Consider the following 20,015-nt stretch of genomic DNA (forward strand, 5'->3'; position numbering starts at 1 on the left):
AAAGTAATTAACATGGGACATGGCCGGAGCCTCAATAGAAGCCATGACAATCATCATCATGGAAGTTGTTTTTAACAAGCCAACCAGAAATATAAACACTGAACAAACCAGAGAATTTCCAGGAGGAAAAAATAACATGGTCCTGAACTAGAAAATATCATCCTGAGTTAGGTAACCCAATCACAAAAGAACACACATGATATGCACTTACCGAGAAGTGGATATTAGCCCAAAAGCTCAGAATACCCAAGATACAATTGACAGACCACATGAAGCTCAGTGGTGCTGAGTCCACATGGGTGCTTCAGTCCTTCTTAAAAGGGGGAACAAAATATTCACAGGAGGAAATACAGAGACAAAGTGTAGAGCAGAGACTGAAGGAAAGGCCATGCAGAGACCGTCCCACCCGGGGGAATCCATCCCATATACTGTCACTAAACACAGTCACTATTGGGGATGCCAAGAGGTGCGTGCTGACAGGAGTCTGAAATAGCTGTCTCCTGAGAGGGTCTGCCAGAACCTGACAAATACAGAGGGGGATACTTGCAGCCAACCACTGGACTGAGAATGGGGTCCCCAGTGGAGGAGTTAGAAAAAGGACTGAGGTAACTGAGGGGGTTTGCAACCCCATAGGAAGAACAACAATATCAACCAACCAGGCTCCCCCCAGAGCTCCCAGGGACTAAATCACCAACCAAAGAGTACACATGGAGAAACCCATGGCTCCAGCTGCATATATAGCAGAGGATGGGCCTTGTAGGGCATCAAGGGCCCTTAGTCCGGTAAAGGCTTAATGCTGCAGTGTAGGGGAATGTCAGGGCAGAGAGGTAGGAGGGAGTGCGTCTGTAGGTGGGTGGGGAAGCACCCTCATGGAGGCAAGGGTTGGGGGATAGGATGGGGAGTTTCCGGAGGGGGAAACCAGGAAAGGAGATAACATTTGAAAAGTAAATAAGGAAAATATCCAATATGAAAAAAGAAAAAAAATATAGAGACAGTACCTGAAGAACTAAAAGAACAAGAAAAAAAGAAGGGAGGGGGCACTGTCGTATTGGATGAACTAAGGGAAAAAGGATACTTTTGAGGAAATTAAAGAGCGTACAAAAATCCTGAGTCCATACTATAAATACAGGCATTTTAAAATATTATGTTGATAGTTTAGTTTTCTTTAAAGGTTAGTTTTAAATTTTAATGGTCATTTATTTAGTGAGTATTTGTATTCTATGTTTCAGGAATGATATAAATAGTAATAATAACTTTTAAAATATTTTAAACCATTCCTCCAAAATTTTTAATTATTGACATTACCATAGTAAATGCATCTACCATTAAGATGCATTTACTCTGTTTTGTAGGCTCACTGCAGAATTTCACAGTAGAATAATGTTCCTGCTGGCTATAGTTAGGAAAAGGTCATGTCTTTATATTTACTTATCTGTTGCATGTATGCATATGTATGGATATGTGTGCTATGGCAGATGTATGCAGGTCAGAGGAAAACTTGGAGTTGGCTCTCTTTTCTTCCACCACATGGATTTTAGGAATCAAAAGTCCCTGGGACTTGTTAGCAAACACCTTATCCACTGAGTCATCTTCCTGGCATAAAAACAGTCATAATTTTTAAAGAGATCAGAAACATGAAGGCTAGGTGAGATAATAATAGATTAAGATCTCAAGAAGAAGAATTATATAGAGGTTAAGTAAAAACCACCTGGGACATATTCAAAATTGACAAAACAAGATGGAGAAACAAAATATAACCATAACACATGCTGTCCTCAAAACAACACAATATGAATAGAAAAAACATTGAGTGATACAATTGCCTATACAATAGTATATCCAACAATCAAAGTTTCAAATTGTTCTCCAATGTGAATAGAATATATACATAAATTAGCTAATTAGCCAAATATTTGTGCATAAATAAAGTCTCAAGAATTTTCAAATTATTGATAGCATGTTCTGTGACTTCAACAGTATTGACCCATAGGTAACAGGAAAACAATTTAAAAATCCCTCTGATATGCAGAAACTAAGCAACAGCCATAATAATCTATAAAGGAAGGAATCAGAATTCAAGAAACCATGTTGACCTGAATGAGAACAAAAATACAACATATTAAAATGAGGAATACAATTATTGTGCTTTTATGGCAGATAAAGATAAATGTTTGTTAGAAAACTTTGATACCATGCTCCTGATATATACTACCCTCAGTAAGTTGGTAGTCAGTTTGAGTATGCCTATGAATTTTATAGAACTGAGGCTGGAGAAATGGCTTAACAGTAAAAAAAAAAAAAACATTGGCTGCTCTTTTAGAAGATCCAGGTTTGATTCTAGGAACCCCTATTGTGGTCATATCTATCTATACCTCCAGTTCTAGAGCCCTCTTTTGGCTTCTGCAGAAAACAAGCATTCACATAGTATACAAATATGCATGCAGACAAAACATACACATGGAATAGTGAAAATATAATAAAAACATTTTGATAGAATTATGATATTATGTCATAATGATAGAATTCCCAGATTAATATGATATCCTATTCCTATATTGACCACCCTCTGACAACATATGCTCCTGTGAGTTCTGTTGATAAAAAAAAAAAAACAACCAAAAATAGCATTTGGAGCAGAGTTCACTGATGCTTTCTGGAAGCCATCCCACTATACGGAATGCCCCTCACCATAGAAAGCACAAGTTTTGCTACCGGTTGTACCACGGTGACATCACTATCAAAGAAAAAAATGTTGCTGTTACCAACAAGAAGACCATAAATACCTTGGAGTTTGCAGAATGGGACCCTACTGATTTCCAGGTTAGCATTAATTACCAGACTCCCAGCATGGTAACTGGTGAAGACCTCATCAACAAACAGCAACTATGTGCATGCTGGGAAACAGTCATTCCGGGACCTGAAATCTCATCTGGATGATCTAATTTACACCAGGGTGTCTGATATATGGATAAGGAGACAGATGAAGAAGAACTTCTGGGGCACATAGTTTTCAATACGATCTACTTAAATGCCAAGCTCACCATATTCAATATGCAGATGTATTTTCTACTAATGAGAAACTCCACTCCCAGTCCTTGGAGAGAATGACTACACATCCTTCAAAGCATGGACATCATCATCCACTCACAATGTCCTTAAGAACATACAACTTTAAAAAGTCATTCCAGGAAAAAAATAAACCCTTTTCTATAGATGCCCTAGAGTGAAGATTACATATATGCATAAAGTTTAAATGAATATACTGAATCTTTCTTTAAATGCAGCTTTGATGTTGTTCTTATAAATTATAGTAGGATTATAAATCTGCAATATTAGACTAATATATAGAAGCTTATGAATAGGACACGAACTTACATATTATGCTAATTAGGCAAAAACATGAGACTATCCATCTGAATAATAGCATTCCTAAGACGAATTTATTGAAGTAAAAGTCTACCTATTTAAACTGTGCAGTTTGATGAGTTGTGTGCATGGTATTTGAGACTGAGCCCAGGCCCTTAAATATGGCAGGGGAGCAGTTAGCCAATACACCTACCCACAGTCCTCTGTCTATTTTCATTTTGAGGCAGGGTCTCATTACATTTCCCAAGATGGTCTTCAACTTGTAATCATCTGCCTCTGTTTACTGAGTGATTGGGAAGGCTGGGCTTCATCATCAGGCCCAGATAGTTTGATGATTTTTGACAAATGTTATTGTTGTGTAACCACTACCAAAATTAAAGTATGTTCCTATTACCAAAAAAGCCTCTGCCATTAATTCTACTTACCAATAGCCATAGGCAACCATTTGACTCTTGATACTATGAATTTTCTAGAATCTTAATCTTACAAAAATGCATTAACTTTATTATGTGTGGTTTACAGCTTTTTATGGTCAAAAACAAAACAAAACAACACATGCACCCATGACCCATGCTACCAACATCTGTACTCAAATTCCTTTTACCAGGAGGAATATAACACAATTTACTTATCTGCTCATCCACATCATCATATAAGTGGTTCCCCATTCAAGGCTGTCACAAATAAAACTACTATAAACAAGAATGAACAAATTTCTGCAGAATGCAGGTTCATTTCTCCTGAGCAAAGTATCTAGGTGAGGACTCACTATCATACCAAACTGCCAAATATTTAAGTGGAAATATACTATTTTATCTATTTCTACATGCAGTATTCAAATCTATTTTTAACTAGATTACTTAATTCCTGTTTGAGTTGATTCCCATATTGAGCTGTAGCATTACTTATACATTTTGAATGTAAATCATTTCTCAGCCATGTGCATTCTGAATATTTGCACTTATACTAGGTGAAGTTTGCTTTTTCAACTTCCTAATGAAGAGTTCTAAAAATCAGATTCTTAACTATTAAGAAATCAGTTTTCAGGGGCTCAAGACACCATATGAAGGGGCTTGAGATCCCATATGAACAATGCCAACCAACCAGGGCTTCCAAGGACTAAGTCACTACCCAAAGACTATACGTGGACTGACCCTGGGCTCCAACCTCATAGGTAGCAATGAATAGCCTAGTAAGATCACCAGTGGAAGGGGAAGCCCTTGGTCCTGCCAAGACTGAACCCCCAGTGAACGTGATTGTTGTGGGGAGGGCGGTAATGGGGGGAAGATGGGGAGGGGAACACCCATAGAGAAGAGGAGGGGGAGGGGTTAGGGGGATGTTGGCCTGGAAACCAGGAAAGGGAACAATTGTAATGTAAATAAGAAATACCCAATTTAATAAAGATGGAGGGGGAAAAAAAGAAATCAGTTTTCTTCTTCTGTACTTGTGATTTTTGCGGGTCTATTTTCTCCTAGGTATTATACACAGGTACTTTTTGTTGCTGTTCTTTTAAATTCAGGATTATAAAGCACTTTGAGTTCAGATTTCTACACAGTATAAGGTAAATATGGGTGCTTCAATGTTTCCCACATATGACACACACTTAATCCAGTAAAAAGAATTTTGAAAGAATTCATTTCACTCTTGAATGACACTGTTATTTTCATTCTCTTTCTCTCTCATACACACACACACACACACACACACACACACACACACACACCACATAACCACGTATCACTAGTATCACTCATTGTTTCTTAAGGAAACCTCAAAATAAAGTAATATAATTCAAATTATATACTTCCATTGTCTTATGTATTGTAGGTCTTTTCCATTAAAATTATTAAATGAAAATTTTATATTCTTGAAAGGAAGATGACATGTACTAGGATTTGTAAAAGGATTTCACTGAGGCTGAAGCACAATGTTAATCTCTTTCTCAATCCCTGCTTACAATTTAGAATTATCAAGGCCAGTAAAGAAAATTGAGGCCTATATCCCCAGCCCAAATCAAGTACAGAATGCACTTTCATTAATAGCCGCAATTCAGAAATGCTGGTATAGACTTAAAATAAATTCTACCTATTAAAATTAAAGCTAATCTGAAGCTAAAAGTATGTTTTGTTATAGATATTGATAATATCTAACTGGAATCTAGAACATCTATTATAAAAATCAATTTCCACTTAAACCTATGATAAGTAAACTTCAGGTTAAATATCAAGCAACTTAGCAACTATGCCAAACTTCAAAAATAGGGACAAACCAAAAAAATTAAAAGTGTGGAATAAGGAAAAAAAAAAGGTGAGTGAGGGGAAGAGCCTCAAATTCTATGTTCAGCTAAACTAGCATTCAAAAGTAAATGTTGAAAAAGTTTTCAGGATCAGTCATTGGTCTCAACGGATAGTGCTTGCCATGCAAGTCTGAGTTTGAGCCAAACAAGCCAATGGGTATGCTCACACAAGCAAATGTGCATGCATGCACACACCACACATTCACACATATGTCCATACAATGACTTTTAAATGTTTTAAATTTTAAAAAGAAATCTTCAGACATAGACACTAAAAACCCTTACCACCAACAGACCTTAACTGAAAGAACTGCTTTTTTTTTATTTGAAAATAATTTTTTTTTATTAACTTGAGTATTTATTTACATTTTGAGTGTTATTCCCTTTCCCGGTTTCTAGGCAAACATCCCCCTAATGCCTCTCCCTCCCCTTCTTTATGGATGTTCCCCTCCCCATCCTCCCCCCATTGCCGCCCTTCCCCCAACAATCACGGAAAGAACTGCTTTTAATGTACCTTATGACATCACACAGAGAGAAGAACTAACTATAACACACAAAACACACACAGATCCAAAAGAGGCATTAAATCAAGCATTCAAAGACAGCTAATCTCAATGTTAGGGAGCAAAGAAAGACCTAACACTTCTTCAAAAGTCTGGCATTACCTTAACATCAAAAATGAATGACAGTAGACATTTTATAAAGTGAACATAATAGGTCAAGATGTCTTATGCAAATAGCTATAAATACTTGCAAACAAAACAGCAAAATAAAACAAAATAGACAATTTGATGTCAAAGTTCCCTAAAGTTTAATCAAATAAAATATTCTTGGTCTTTTTTTTAACCAGCTCAGGTGAACTTATATTAGCAGTCTACAAATTGTACATCTATCTGCTTTTCTTAATGTTTGAAACACTGTCCATTATAGCTTTTCTTGAGTTGTGAGAAGTAGTAATATCCAAACCAAAGCTAACTGAAACCACAATGCCTTTGGTAAGGGGAAAAAAATGATAGTAAGTCAATTTATTCCACAGAATCCTGCAAAGAGTCAGAAATTAGCACTACTAATTGGGTGTTAGAGTAAGACTTTCCCCCTAAAATCTGGACAATTTTGTTTTAAATCTGCATACTTATATGAGAGTCTGTTTCTCCACCATACTTAGTAGTATTTTCCTTAGACTAACAAAAGATCTTACTTTTAGTCTCCAAAAAACTTGAACTAGAGAATTATCAATATACCTCAGCAGTATAATGCTTACCTAGCAAGTACAAGTCCTTGAGTGTAATCCATGGTAGGAGTGGGCCATAAGAGGTGAGAGAGACCTAAAGAGTCTCCATATTAATATCAAATAGCAACCTGAGGCACAGTAGCACAATGGCCAAGCCACCATGTGGCAGCATAAAAAGATCAGAGCAGGAGCAACCCTTGGCCATCAAGAGGCAGATACTGATAGATAAATAGCCCTTTGCTCCTGTAGCTCAAGGAGACCATACTGAAGGATGGGAACTAGGATGGGAACATTCCATCTATGCTCTAATGCCAGTCAACAATCACATGTGCCTACTCAGTACTGGATATATGTCTCGTGTAACTAGAAAACTCTTTTTCTTATTCTAATTTTAACCACATGGAGCTACTAGTGCACAATGGACAGCACAGTGCTACAGAGTCTACAGGGTTCTTCAAAAGCACTGAGCCCCACATGCAATAACCTGCTCACCACACACTCTTGACTGTCTTCCCCCCTTCTCATCTCATACATCACGTTATAATTCATTGACATACCTCCCAACTAACCAAGGAGGATAACCTAAGGTCGGTTTGAGAAAATTAAGACTAAGAACCTGATAAAGTTTCTAACAAAAAGGCAAAAAGATCAAATGAACAGAAGAAGTTAATAATATGAGGAAAAGGGAGAAAACATCAATCAATGATTATCGAGATTCTTAGAAAGACAAAAATTGATGTTTCAGACTGGGGACATGACTCAGTGGATAAGATGCTTGCCAGTATTGGTACTAGAATTCAGATCCCCATCACCCCCATGAATGATAGATGGTTGTAGCTGTCCTCCAGCACATGGGCAGTAGGGGAATCCCTAGATCAAATAGGCTAGCAAGACTAACTGAGGTAGAGAACTCCAAGTTCAAGGAGAGATCCTGCTTTAGTAAATAAAATGAACAATGACTGAGGAAGACAGCCAGTGTCTACTTCTGACTTCCACATGTACAACATACAAACACAAATAAGACAAAGGGGGAAGGGATGTTGCTTGTCTATAATTAGCATGGATTTGATCCCTAGCACCACAAAAAACGTTAGTGTTTGGAGACACTGAATTCAAGAAACAACATGTATAATGTTAAAGTGAGAACAGCATTATCGTAACTCAGTGGTAGAACACTTACTTGTTTAGCTTACATAAAACCCTACATCCAATCCTAAGCACCACAAAGACAAAAATCAAAATAGAAATGGAGAAGAAGATATTGAGAAATTAAAACTAGAGTAACACATTTTTCCTAACTTAGTAGGAAGGATAAAAATAAAATAGAGATGGCTAGAAAAATAATACAAAAATCTAAGAGACTAACAGGGATATTTTTAAAATTAATAATCAATCTAGAAATTATAATGCCCAACCCACAGAAAGCCTAAAAGGGATCAACAGAAATTACCAACACATACACACACACACACACACACACACACACACACACACACACACACACACACACACACATGAATATTACCCCAAATTAAAATACAGTAATCTAAATAAAGAGACCCAGCAAATACCACCGTAGAGACTTTCAAAAAGTCACATTACCAAGGTAAAACATAACAAAATTTGTGACAATCAAAGGTAAAAGAAATCTTAAATATTTTCAAAGGAAAGTCAGAATGATTCTTGGCTAATAGTAATCTTAGATGACTAGAGGAAACGAGAACTATTTATTTCACTCGTAAACAGTATTTTATTTCCTTCCTTCCTTCCTTCCTTTCTTTTTTCCCTTCTTTCTTTCTTTCCTTCTTTCTTTCTTTCTAATTACTTTTATTACTTTACAGTCCAGCCATTACATCCCTCTGGGTCCACCCTCCCACAGTTCCTCATCCCATTCCTCCTACCACCTGTCTTCAAGAGGATGTACCCACCCCCATCCTCACCCTGACCCTCCCCCAGCAGGCCTTCCCACTCCCTGGGGCCTCAAATCTCTCCAGGGTTAGGTGCGGCTTCTCTCCCTAAGGTCAGACCAGGCTGCCCTCTGCTGTAAATTTGTCAGGGGCCTCAAACCATCTAATGTATGCTGCCTGGTTGGTGGCTCAGTATTAGAGATCTCAGGGGTCCAGGTTAGTTGAGACTGCTGGTCTTCCTACGGGGTAGTCTTCCTCCTCAGCTTCTTCCAACATTTCCCTAATTCAACCACAGGTGTCCCTGACTTCAGTCCAGTGGTTGGGTGTAAGTATCTGCGTTTGTCTCAGTCAGCTGTTTGTTGGGCCTCTTAGAGGACAGCCATGCTAGCCTCCTGTCTGTAATTACACCACAGCATCTTTAATAGTGTCAGGATCTGGAGCCTCCCCTTGAGATGGGTCCCAATTTGGGCCTGTCACTGGACATTCTTTCCCTCAGTCTCTTCTCTATTTTTGTCCCTGTAGTTCTTTTAGACAGGAACAATTCTGGGTCAGAGTTTTTGACTATGGGATGGCAACCCCATCCCTCCACTTGATGCCCTACTTTGGGGCATTTTATCTAAGGTCCCTCCCTTTGAATCCTGAGATTCTCTCAACTCCCAGGTCTCTGGTACATTCTAGAGGGCCCCACCAATTTCCATACCCATTCACCCCCAGGCTGCATATTTCAATTCATTCTGCTGGTCCTGAGGGCAATCAATATTTTTATAATCAAAAATATAAACACAGAAAATGGATATTAAATTTGCCTAATTAAAATTTAAAAAACTAGAAAAAGGCACCTTCCCAGAGTCTAGAAAGATGAGTTTGCCGACTCTCTCTTGCAAACAACCTCACTAAGCCCCCATCTGACTCTAGCCCAACATCATATGTCCTGACCTAGTCTGTTCACCCCTGCCTGAACTACACACAACCTCAGGGCTTCCACCAGGATCCTCCGTCCCATGCTGCAACCAATCTCTTGACCCACCCATGTCCTGCATATTATATTCTTCACCAAGGCCTAGCATAGCAGATATACCTGATCCTCCCATCTGTGTACCCTCAACACCCGGCTCAGCCCCAAACTCCAAAGTTAGACCTGGATGCACAGCCTGCATGGTATCCCAGACCCCTGTATCCAACTGACTTCATTCCACCTGAGCTATAGCCAACCTTCAGGCCCAAGCTCCAAGGCACAGCCTATGTTCTGCCCCAAACTTCTGTCCATTATCAGATACAAGGTAAATCTCACTGCAAAAATACAAACAACATAAAAGATCAAGACAGTATCTCCCCTACCAAATTATTCAGTCATATAGAAATGTTTACCAATGAGAACTACTTAGATGAACCATAAGACACAGAGTTTAATGAGTTTAAGAAGACACAAAGTGTTCAATGAACTAAAACAGGAAGAGTAAAAGGAGGGCTTGGAAGAGTTTAGTCTCAATTACTGTAAGAGAATTATATAAGCCAAGAAACAGATAGAAAACCTTACTACTTTAAATTAAGTACGTTTAAAAAGAAGAGAACAATATAGGGTACAGGAAGAGGAACTACAATTGACTGCTCTGGGGAGCAGGACCAGATAATAGGGAAGAACTAGGCATAGGATTGTGAGTTTTCATCTTTTACCTTTTAGTGTTGCTTGACTTTTAAATATGTTTGCATACTACATTAAAAATTCAAATTATAAAAATTAAGCATCAATTTTACATTTAAATTTTTCAAAATTTTAAACTATTTTTATTATAAAATAACAAAAAACTAGGTATTTATTGCTCACTAAATGCAATTATAAAAGTGCTAAAGAAATGGAATTAAAACTGTTCATTCACAGCCATAACAGGGGCTACAAGATGAATAACTCTTCTTATTTTGCCACTGAAATACGCAAACTGAAATTTGTGGAGAGTAAATCTCACATATAAAGAAAATTAAGCCCTGTTATGTTTTATAAAACTAACATTAAAAGTACTAACCATCACTTCAGTATAAGCAGTGAACAGGATGGTCACAGAGATCAGATTTGGGTCTGTTAACAAAATGATGAAACTGATTTTAACTGAGGAACGCTAAGCAGTAAAAGCAGTCCAAGTCCAAATTCTCCTCTGGGTGATACACAAGCACAACTGACAACTGACTAGTGTACAGCTAAGCACTTTTAGTTTCAGTTTCATAACAGTTTTCTTCCAACTGACCTTTTGCCCTCTCTGTCAGGTTCTCAAAAAATAACTAAAGCAAGATAAAATACAGAAAAGGAACACAATGACATCAGACATGAACAAGAGTAAGATGTGCTTGATGTTTGGAGACACTGCTGCAAACAGCTTCCCAAGCTTACTGCTGAATCTTAGAAACGAGAGCAGCAAGAAGAAACTTCAACCGAAATTTCAGGTTTTTTTCCAGAAAGTTTGTTAAGAAATAGCTTTCTTTTTTTAATTTTTTTATTAGATATATTTCTTTACTTACATTTCAAAGGGTTTACCCCTTCCCAGTTCCCTGTCCATAAGCCCCCATCCCCTCCCCCTCCCTCTCCCCTCCCCCCTCCCCCCCCCATATGGGTATTCCCCCTATACATCCCCTTTATTGCCCCCCCATATCCCCCTGCACTGGGGGTCCAACCTTGGCAGGACCAAGGGCTTCCCCTTCCCCTGATGCCCTAGCAAGGCTATTCTCTGCTACATATGCAGTTGGAGCCCTGAGTCAGTCCATTTATAGTCTTTAGGTAGTGGTTTAGTCCCTCGAAGCTCTGATTGGTTGGCATTGTTGTTCTTATGGGGTTGCAAGCTCCTTCAACTCTTTCAATACTTCCTCTAACTCAGCCCAAGGGGGTCCTATTCTCAGTTTGGTGGTTTGCTGCTAGCACTGACCTCTGTATTGGACATGCTCTGGATGTGCCTCTCAGGGGAGATCTATATCTGGTCCCTTTCAGCATGCATTTTCTAGCTTCATCAATCTAGTTTTTATGGATATATATATATATATGGGCCACATGTATGTCAGGCTCTGAATGGCCATTCCTTGAGTCGCTGCTCTAAACTTTGCTTCCATATTGCCTCCTATGGAAATTTTTCCCCTTTTAAGAAGGAGTGGGAACATCCACATTTTGGTCATCCTTCTTCTTGAGCTTCCTGTAGTCTGTGGATTGCATCTTGAGTAATTTGAGCTTTTTGGCTAATATCCACTTATCAATGAATGCATACCAAGTATGTTTTTCTGTGATTGAGTAACCTCATTCAGGATGATATTTTCTAGTTCATATCCATTTGCCTATGAATTTGATGAAATCATTGTTTTTGATAGCTGAGTAATATTCCATTGTGTAGATGTACCACATTTTTTGAATCCATTCCTATGTTGAAGGGCATCTGGGTTCTTTCCAGCTTCTGGCTATTATAAATAAGGCTGCTATAAGAAATAGCTTTCTTAAATATAAAGAAACTGTCAAGCCTTTTCTACAGAACAAGTCAAAGCATGACATATTTTTTAAGCAAAGAATTACAGATACCAGCTCGTGAGTAACTTTAAATCCAAATCTTTCTTTTCTCATACCTAGTTCTGATAGCTGGTAATACCATCTCATTGTCCATGTTTCACTGTCAAACTAAAAAAAAAAAATATATCAATCAGCTTTTCATATCTTTGGGTTTTAAAGTAATTTCTAGAGCAAAAATCCCAAAGTACCGAACCTCTGAAACTAAACTTGTTATTCAATACAAATAATTATAACGATTAACTAATATCTTATATAAAAATTAAATCTTTCTAATCCTAATTAATAACCTTGACAAACATTCAGATCAACACATTATAACCTACTAAACCTACAGAAGAATAAAAGAACTATGATCTTTACAACAAGAATTACAGGGAAGGAAAAAGACCTGGAATTTCATCTTAAGGTGATCACAGGTAATGCCTAGGCCTTTAAATTAACAGTATCACAATTACTGGCGATATATAAATTGGTAACAAATGCTCTCCTTCTCAGGAAGGTTACCCTGAGATAGCAATTCTAGAAAACAAACAACCACTTTCTCTAGCTCTAAAATTCTAAAAAATATTTTTTAGTTAACTTTTTTTTTTTTTTTTTTTTTTATTAACTTGAGTATTTCTTATTTACATTTCGATTGTTATTCCTTTCCCGTTTACGGGTCAACATCCCTAACCCCTCCCACTCCCTTCTATATGGGTGTTCCCTCCCCATCCTCCCCCCTATTACCGCCCCCCCCAACAATCACGCTCACTGGGGGTTCAGTCTTGGCAGGACCAAGGGCTTCCCCTTCCACTGGTGCCCTTACTAGGCTATTCATTGCCACCTATGAGGTTGGAGCCCAGGGTCAGTCCATGTATATAGTCTTTGGGTAGTGGCTTAGTCCCTGGAAGCTCTGGTTGCTTGGCATTGTTGTTCATATGGGGTCTTGAGCCCCTTCAAGCTCTTCCAGTTCTTTTCTCTGATTCCTTCAACGGAGTCCTGCTTCTCAGTTCAGTGGTTTGCTGCTGGCGTCGGCTATTTGCTGTATTCTGGCTGTGTCTCTCAGGAGAGATCTACATCTGTTTCCTGTCGGCCTGCACTTCTTTGCTTCATCCATCTTGTCTAATTGGGTGGCTCTATATGTATGGGCCACATGTGGGACAGGCTCTGAATGGGTGTTCCTTCTGCCTCTGTTTTAATCTTTGCCTCCCTATTCCCTGCCAAGGGTATTCTTGTTCCCCTTTTAAAGGAGTGAAGCATTCGCATTTTGATCGTCCGTCTTGAGTTTCATGTGTTCTATGCATCTAGGGTAATTCAAGCATTTGGGCTAATAGCCACTTATCAATGAGTGCATACCATGTGTGTTTTTCTGTGATTGGGTTACCTCACTCAGGATGATATTTTCCAGTTGCCTCCATTTGCCTATGAAAATTCTAAGATTTTAAAACAGAACTCTTTCAATTCAAAAGCATCCTCTTTGCTAACATTATTCACATAGGTTTCCATAAATAACACTTTATGATTTAAAAATGAGCACTGCAAAGGAGACAGACTTTCTAATAAGGTTTACTGGAAATGAGCCAAACTTAGTGATGCTTTCATATAAAGCAAATAAGATCATATTACAGACACAGTATAAATTATAATCATAGAGCAGCATTAAGACCTGCTGCAAAGTCATACAAGAGCCAAATAACTAGAATAATTCGTGAGTAATTCATTGTCTGAAAACTAGATTTAAAAGAAGAAATAATCACCAAACAAGAAACAGTTTCTCAAATATTTTGTGTCACTTAAACGTAACCAAAGGTAAAGCCGTTCCCATGAGAAGCACAGCTGCAACTTGTTTCTGTAAGAATGGTTCCGTTCCTGACGATTGTGGGAAGCTTCCCCTTATCCATGGGCCTGTCAGTGTAGAACGAATTGACTCCTTCATCCTATCATATCCTTTAAGAGTCAAGTTTGGAAATATTCTAACTTTTACAACTCCAGAAGTGTTGCCAAGACTATGTGGATTTGGGGATGGGGGGAAGAAGAATCCCAATAAATTTCAAGTATCTATTTGTTTCTCACAGAGAAATAAAACTTCGCTCTTGGAGTGGGCAGACTTTTTATTCGACAGAGCCAGCAGAGTCACCAAGCTTAGCTGGCTAAGCCACAGACAACCAAGAAACATTCCTCAACGCTCTTCTTAGCCTAGCTCAGAGACATCTGCTAAACGTTCCAAAGAACAACTTCCAATACTCCTTAAGACTCACACGACATAGCCACCTAGCCAATCAGTCTCTTCCAGCTACACTATGAAACACTGGCTTTGAAGTAAATCAGAATTAGGGGCTGGTCTCATCTGGTTTGATTTTGAGACAATAGGAAGCCCAGGTGGCTTCAGATCCAATATCCTCCTATCTTACATCTCTTGTGCTAGGATTATAGACCTGTGTCTAGTGGTTCTCAACTTCTCTAAGTTCCAGTTTCTCTAAGCTTCTCTAAGAAAAACATGACCCATTTTGGTAACTATTGCACCAATGTTAAGGGAGGGAACTGGATGGGAAAGGGGAGGGGAGGGGAGAGGGGAACATGATCTAGTATTAGGTGGTGGAAAGGACTGAAGCCCTGAGAGCCTGCAGAAAGAATGGAAACAGGCAACCTCTGGAGATAGAAGGTGGGGGGACCCTCCAGAATGTACCAGAGACCTGGGAGTTAAGAGAATTTCAGGATTCAAAGAAAGGGACCCTAGATGAAATGCCCTACAGAGGGGAGAGGGAACTTGTAGGGCCCTCCTCCAGTAGAAAAACAGGGCATCAAGTAAGGGATTGGGGTTGCCATCCCACAGCCAAAGTTCTGACCCATAATTGTTCCTGTCTGAAAGAAATGCAGGGATGGAAATGGAGAGGAGCCTGAGGAAAAGGAGGTCCAGCAACAGGACCAAAGTGGGATCCAGTTCAAGGGTAGGCCCCAAGGCCTGACATTATTATTTATGGAGCACTCACAAAAAGGGACCTATCATGACTGCCCTCCAAAAGACCCAACAAGTGGCTGAAAGAGTCAAATGCAGATATTTGCACCCAACAAATCGACAGAAGCTGCTGACCCCTCTGGTTGAATTAGGGAAAAACTGGAAGAAGCTGAGGTAGGAGGGCAACCCTGTAGGAGGACCAGCAGACTCAATTTAACCTGGACCTCCGAGATCTCTCAGACACTAGACCACCAACCAGGAAGCATACACTAGCTGATATGAGGCCCTCAACACATATACAGAAGAGGACTGCCAGGTCTGGATTCAGTCAGAGAAGATGTACCTAACCCTCAAGAGACTGGAGGCCCCAGGGAGTTTAGAGGTCTAGTGGGGGGTGAGGACATCTTCATGGAGACAGGGGGGTGGGGAGGAGGTATGGGATTGGGAACAGTCAGAGGGTGGACCAGGAGGGAAATAAAATCTGGAGATTAAAAAAAATAAAATAAAATAAAATAAAAGTAGCAGAAGTCAATCTTATATATGCCAACAATTTGAGACCAGAATGAACCAATTACACAGTATCAAACTTGGACATAAGAAAATTAGAGCCAGAATCTATTATGAGCACACATGAAAAATTTAAGAATCAAAATAGAAATTTAAGGAACAGTAATATATAAATAACATAACCAAGTAGAATATATTCCAGAAAAAAAACAAAAAGTTTGATTCAACATTCAAAAATAAAGGAACTCATCACATTAGCAAAATAAAGGAGAGAATTAAGATCTAGAATCATCTCTATCAATATGAGAAAAGCATGTGCAGATTTAACATTCATTATTCATTTATAAAAATTGTCAGTATCCCAAAAAGAACAAACTTTCCTTTTCTAATCGAATGTATCTATTGCCAACAATAGTAACACATAAACAATTTACAGCTAACACCAATCTCAACAGTAAAATACAGAACATTTCCCTTGTGGTTAGGAAGAAAGGGTGATTCAATAATGTCGCTTCTATTGAACACTAAACTATAGGTTCTAGCCAAGAAAATAGATCAGATTATGAGAAAGAACAAAGATTGGATACAAATAAGAAACACCACAGGGGTTGGGGATTTAGCTCTCAGTGGTAGAGCGCTTGCCTTAGGAAGCGCCAAGGCCCTGGGTTCGTCCCCAGTCCGAAAAAAAAAAGAACCAAAAAAAAAAAAAAAAAAAGAAACACCATTAACAGATAAATGAATACATAGCAAACCCAATGGAATCTACAAATAAAAAGCCATAAAGAATAAATTCATTTAGTAAGGTTTTTGAGGTTTATGACTTACCTATTATATTTCTATGTATAAACTATTAAAATATAAAATTTATGAAACATTATGTAACAGCAAAAGAAAATGCCAACAAATAAAACAGAAAAATGGTAAATAAAAGTAAAGTAAAAGCTATAAACTTACTATGAAGTTTACCGAGTCAAAGGCAGACATGTGATTAACTGCAATTTTCCATAGTCATAGCAGTTTACTAACTCAGAGATCACAGCTGAGAGCCCAGTTGTTTCACATCCATGGGCTATTTGACCAAAGTGTTTATATGTTCGGTATGCTGTGTGGTTCTGTCTCCTTATTTATTTAATTTGTATGACTTTGATGTTAGTGAAGTTTGAGTACATTTTACATGAGGTAATTTTCCATTTGAATATTCCTTTAAATATTTGCTGATTTAAATTGTTTTGGGCCTCCTGAATGTGTTAATAATAGGTCTTTACGCTTTTTCTTGACTCCATCTTCACGGTTGCAGCAGCAGCATCCACGGTAGCCAACATGCAGCTCTTTGTCCGTGCCCAGGAACTACACACCCTCGAAGTGACCGGCCAGGAGACGGTCACCCAGATCAAAGCTCATGTGGCCTCACTAGAAGGCATTGCCCTGGAAGATCAAGTCGTGCTTCTGGCAGGCTCGCCGCAAGAGGATGAGGCCACTCTAGGACAGTGTGGTATAGAGGCCCTGACCATGCTGGAGGTAGCTGGTCACATGCTAGGAGGTAAAGTTCATGGTTCTCTGGCTCGTGCTGGGAAAGTGAGAGGTCAGACTCCCAAGGTGGCCAAACAGGAAAAGAAGAAGAAGAAGACTGGTCAGGCCAAGAGGCAAATGCAGTACAAACAATGCTTTGTCAATGTCATGCCCACCTTTGGCAAGAAGAAGGGCCCCAATGCTAATTCCTAAGTCCTGTTGTGATCCTGCCACTTTGCCCAGAAAAAAAAAAATAATAGGTCTTTACATTCCTTATATATTCTATGTATAAAGCTTTTGTTGGAATGTCTTTTACTGATCTGTGACTTATCTTCACTTTGGCAGTATAAGTCCTTTAACTCTTTTCTTTAAAATTGCCATAAAATTGAAATTGAAAAAAAATTGAAAGTGTTTAATCTGTATTCATCAGAGAAATGCAAATGAAAACTACTCTCAGAGTCCATAGTGTGCAGAGATAATGGCAACTATCAAGAAAATATATGAAAGAATCCTTGTTCATTGTTGGTAAGTTTGTAAAGTATTGTAGTTACAAGAAACTAAAGTAACAGTGGGGATTAGGAAGATGGCTCAGTGGGTCAGTCCCTACCACACACAGTAAATGAATACATAACACATACATACATACATACATGCATACATACATACAGTGTAGTAGGCCACAATCCCAGAACTGACAAAGCAGACAGGAGGATCCCTGAGTCTGCTGCCCAGTCAACCTATCAGAATAGGTAAGCTTCAGGTTTAGTGAGACTCTTATCAAAAATAGCGGGTGAAACATCGACAGACAGGAACCTATACAAGTCATACCCTTCTAACAATCAGCTCTGTACAGGGCCTTATCACCGTTAATTTAATGACAATTAACAGATTCCAGGAGGTAGGGAGGCATAGAATTCTGTGGTATACTCTTAAATGAGTCCTACCAGATAGGTCCAAACTCAGGGTTGCACATATCTAGGTTAAACCCTGTGGACCACAAAACAAGCAAAATTAGGTAATAAATAAAGAGAAATGTTCCTTTTTTAATGGAGGGTAACAAGAAATGGTGGGAGTATACTAACTGTATGTGTATTATATAAATGTGTGAAACTTTCAATAAAGAAAATTTGTTCATAAAATATAAATACATAAACTAGAAAGTGGGAAAATAACTGGGGAAGACACACATTGATCTCTGGCCTCCATGCACACAGGAGTAGTGGCTAGAGGAATAAATAAATGTGAAAATTCAAAGAATTTCTGAGGCCAGAGAGATGTCTCAGCAGTTAAGAGCACTGACTGTTCTTCCTGAGGACCTAGGTTCAATTCCCAGCACCCACATGGCAGCTCACAACTGTCTATAACTCAAAGATCTGACACCCTCACACAAGCGTACATGTAGGCAAAATACCAATGCACATAAAATACAAATAAATTAAAAAAGAATTTCTTGAAAGCAAGCAAAAACAGAAAGTCAAATATTATACATATTACAAGTTGTGCGATATATATAGATATATGTGTGTATGTATATATGCATATATACATACATATATATAGAGAGAGAGAGAGCGTGCAATCATGAGTGACGAAATCACTGTCACTGAACCCCACTGCTCACTGCTATGCCTGTCTTTTCCACCTATATCATGATCCTGTTTCTTTTGCCTCCCTGTTCTAGTTTATATTTCTGCTTTACTTTAACCTATTTGAATATTATTATTTTTTCCTCCTATGCTGCTGGGATCTTTATCAGACTTGAATGTTCATCCACCTATTTTTGAAAAATATACATATAACGAAAACTTCACTGGACTTCATTTTTCCCTAGAACCACTCCTCTTGGAGTCTAAGCTACTTTCCTCAAAAAGTACATAACCATCATTTCTTGTTTCCAAATTTATGTTCAGTAGAGAAGGTCATCCACAACCTATAGTCACCAAGTCTACTGCCTTCCCTAGCTATCTCAATTACTGTGAAAACAAGACTATTCCTTCCTTCTGTGTACTGCTTTCTCCTAACTTCTTCGATTGGTTCTTTACAGGGTTTTTTCTTTACCTCATGTGTGGAATTTGGTGCTCAATTTCTAACAGCAAAACAAACAAATACTATGTTCCCAACCCCAGAATATATTGTTTAGACACATATCATTTTATATTATATACATATATTATATATTATAGATATATTGTATATCACATATCATATATTACATATGGCAAATATTATTGCTTAGGCTGTTTATTTTATTTCATGAAACACATTGAAGTCTATTAACATCACCTGCTTTCATAGAATTTGGAGGTATGCATGGTAAGATGGGTATTTAATAGAGGAGTAAATCATCCTGTTCTTGGTCGATACAAGGCATACACAAAAAATAATGCAGAGTGAAGGAAGTCATGCCCCAAATAGAGGCTGCTAGCATTCAGAGTTGTTAGTAAATGAGAAATCTGTTGATGCTATATAGACACTACCATACAAAATTTTATTTAAACTATGCAGGTGCTAATAAGTTTTAGAAACAAGAAAGCTAAGGTAAGTAAATATTGCTCCAATAAAGTTTAAGTGATTATATCTTAGTAAACACATTTTAGTTTGCAGAAAACATTTTTTCTAAATATATTGACCAAACGCAATATTTGTATGTTCCTCCTGGCATTCACTACCCTATCTAAAATACCACTCTCCACATCTCTCTGTTACTATTCATGCCTCCAAATTCT

At 38.3% G+C, this 20,015-nt stretch overlaps 2 protein-coding genes across 2 annotated transcripts in view; one reads left to right on the forward strand and one right to left on the reverse strand.

Moving 5' to 3' along the window:
- Pde3b (phosphodiesterase 3B) overlaps positions 1–20,015 on the reverse strand; it is a 119,145-nt gene that overhangs the window by 76,526 nt on the left and 22,604 nt on the right.
- On the forward strand, positions 17,086–17,515 carry LOC116891631 (ubiquitin-like protein FUBI). The gene has a single exon (XM_032892844.1). It carries the CDS (start codon positions 17,101–17,103, stop codon positions 17,500–17,502), a length of 402 nt encoding a protein of 133 aa, XP_032748735.1. The 5' UTR covers positions 17,086–17,100; the 3' UTR covers positions 17,503–17,515.

Source organism: Rattus rattus, chromosome 2 (genome assembly GCF_011064425.1).
Source record: "Rattus rattus isolate New Zealand chromosome 2, Rrattus_CSIRO_v1, whole genome shotgun sequence".
In the NCBI taxonomy this organism is placed as follows: Eukaryota; Metazoa; Chordata; class Mammalia; order Rodentia; family Muridae; genus Rattus; species Rattus rattus.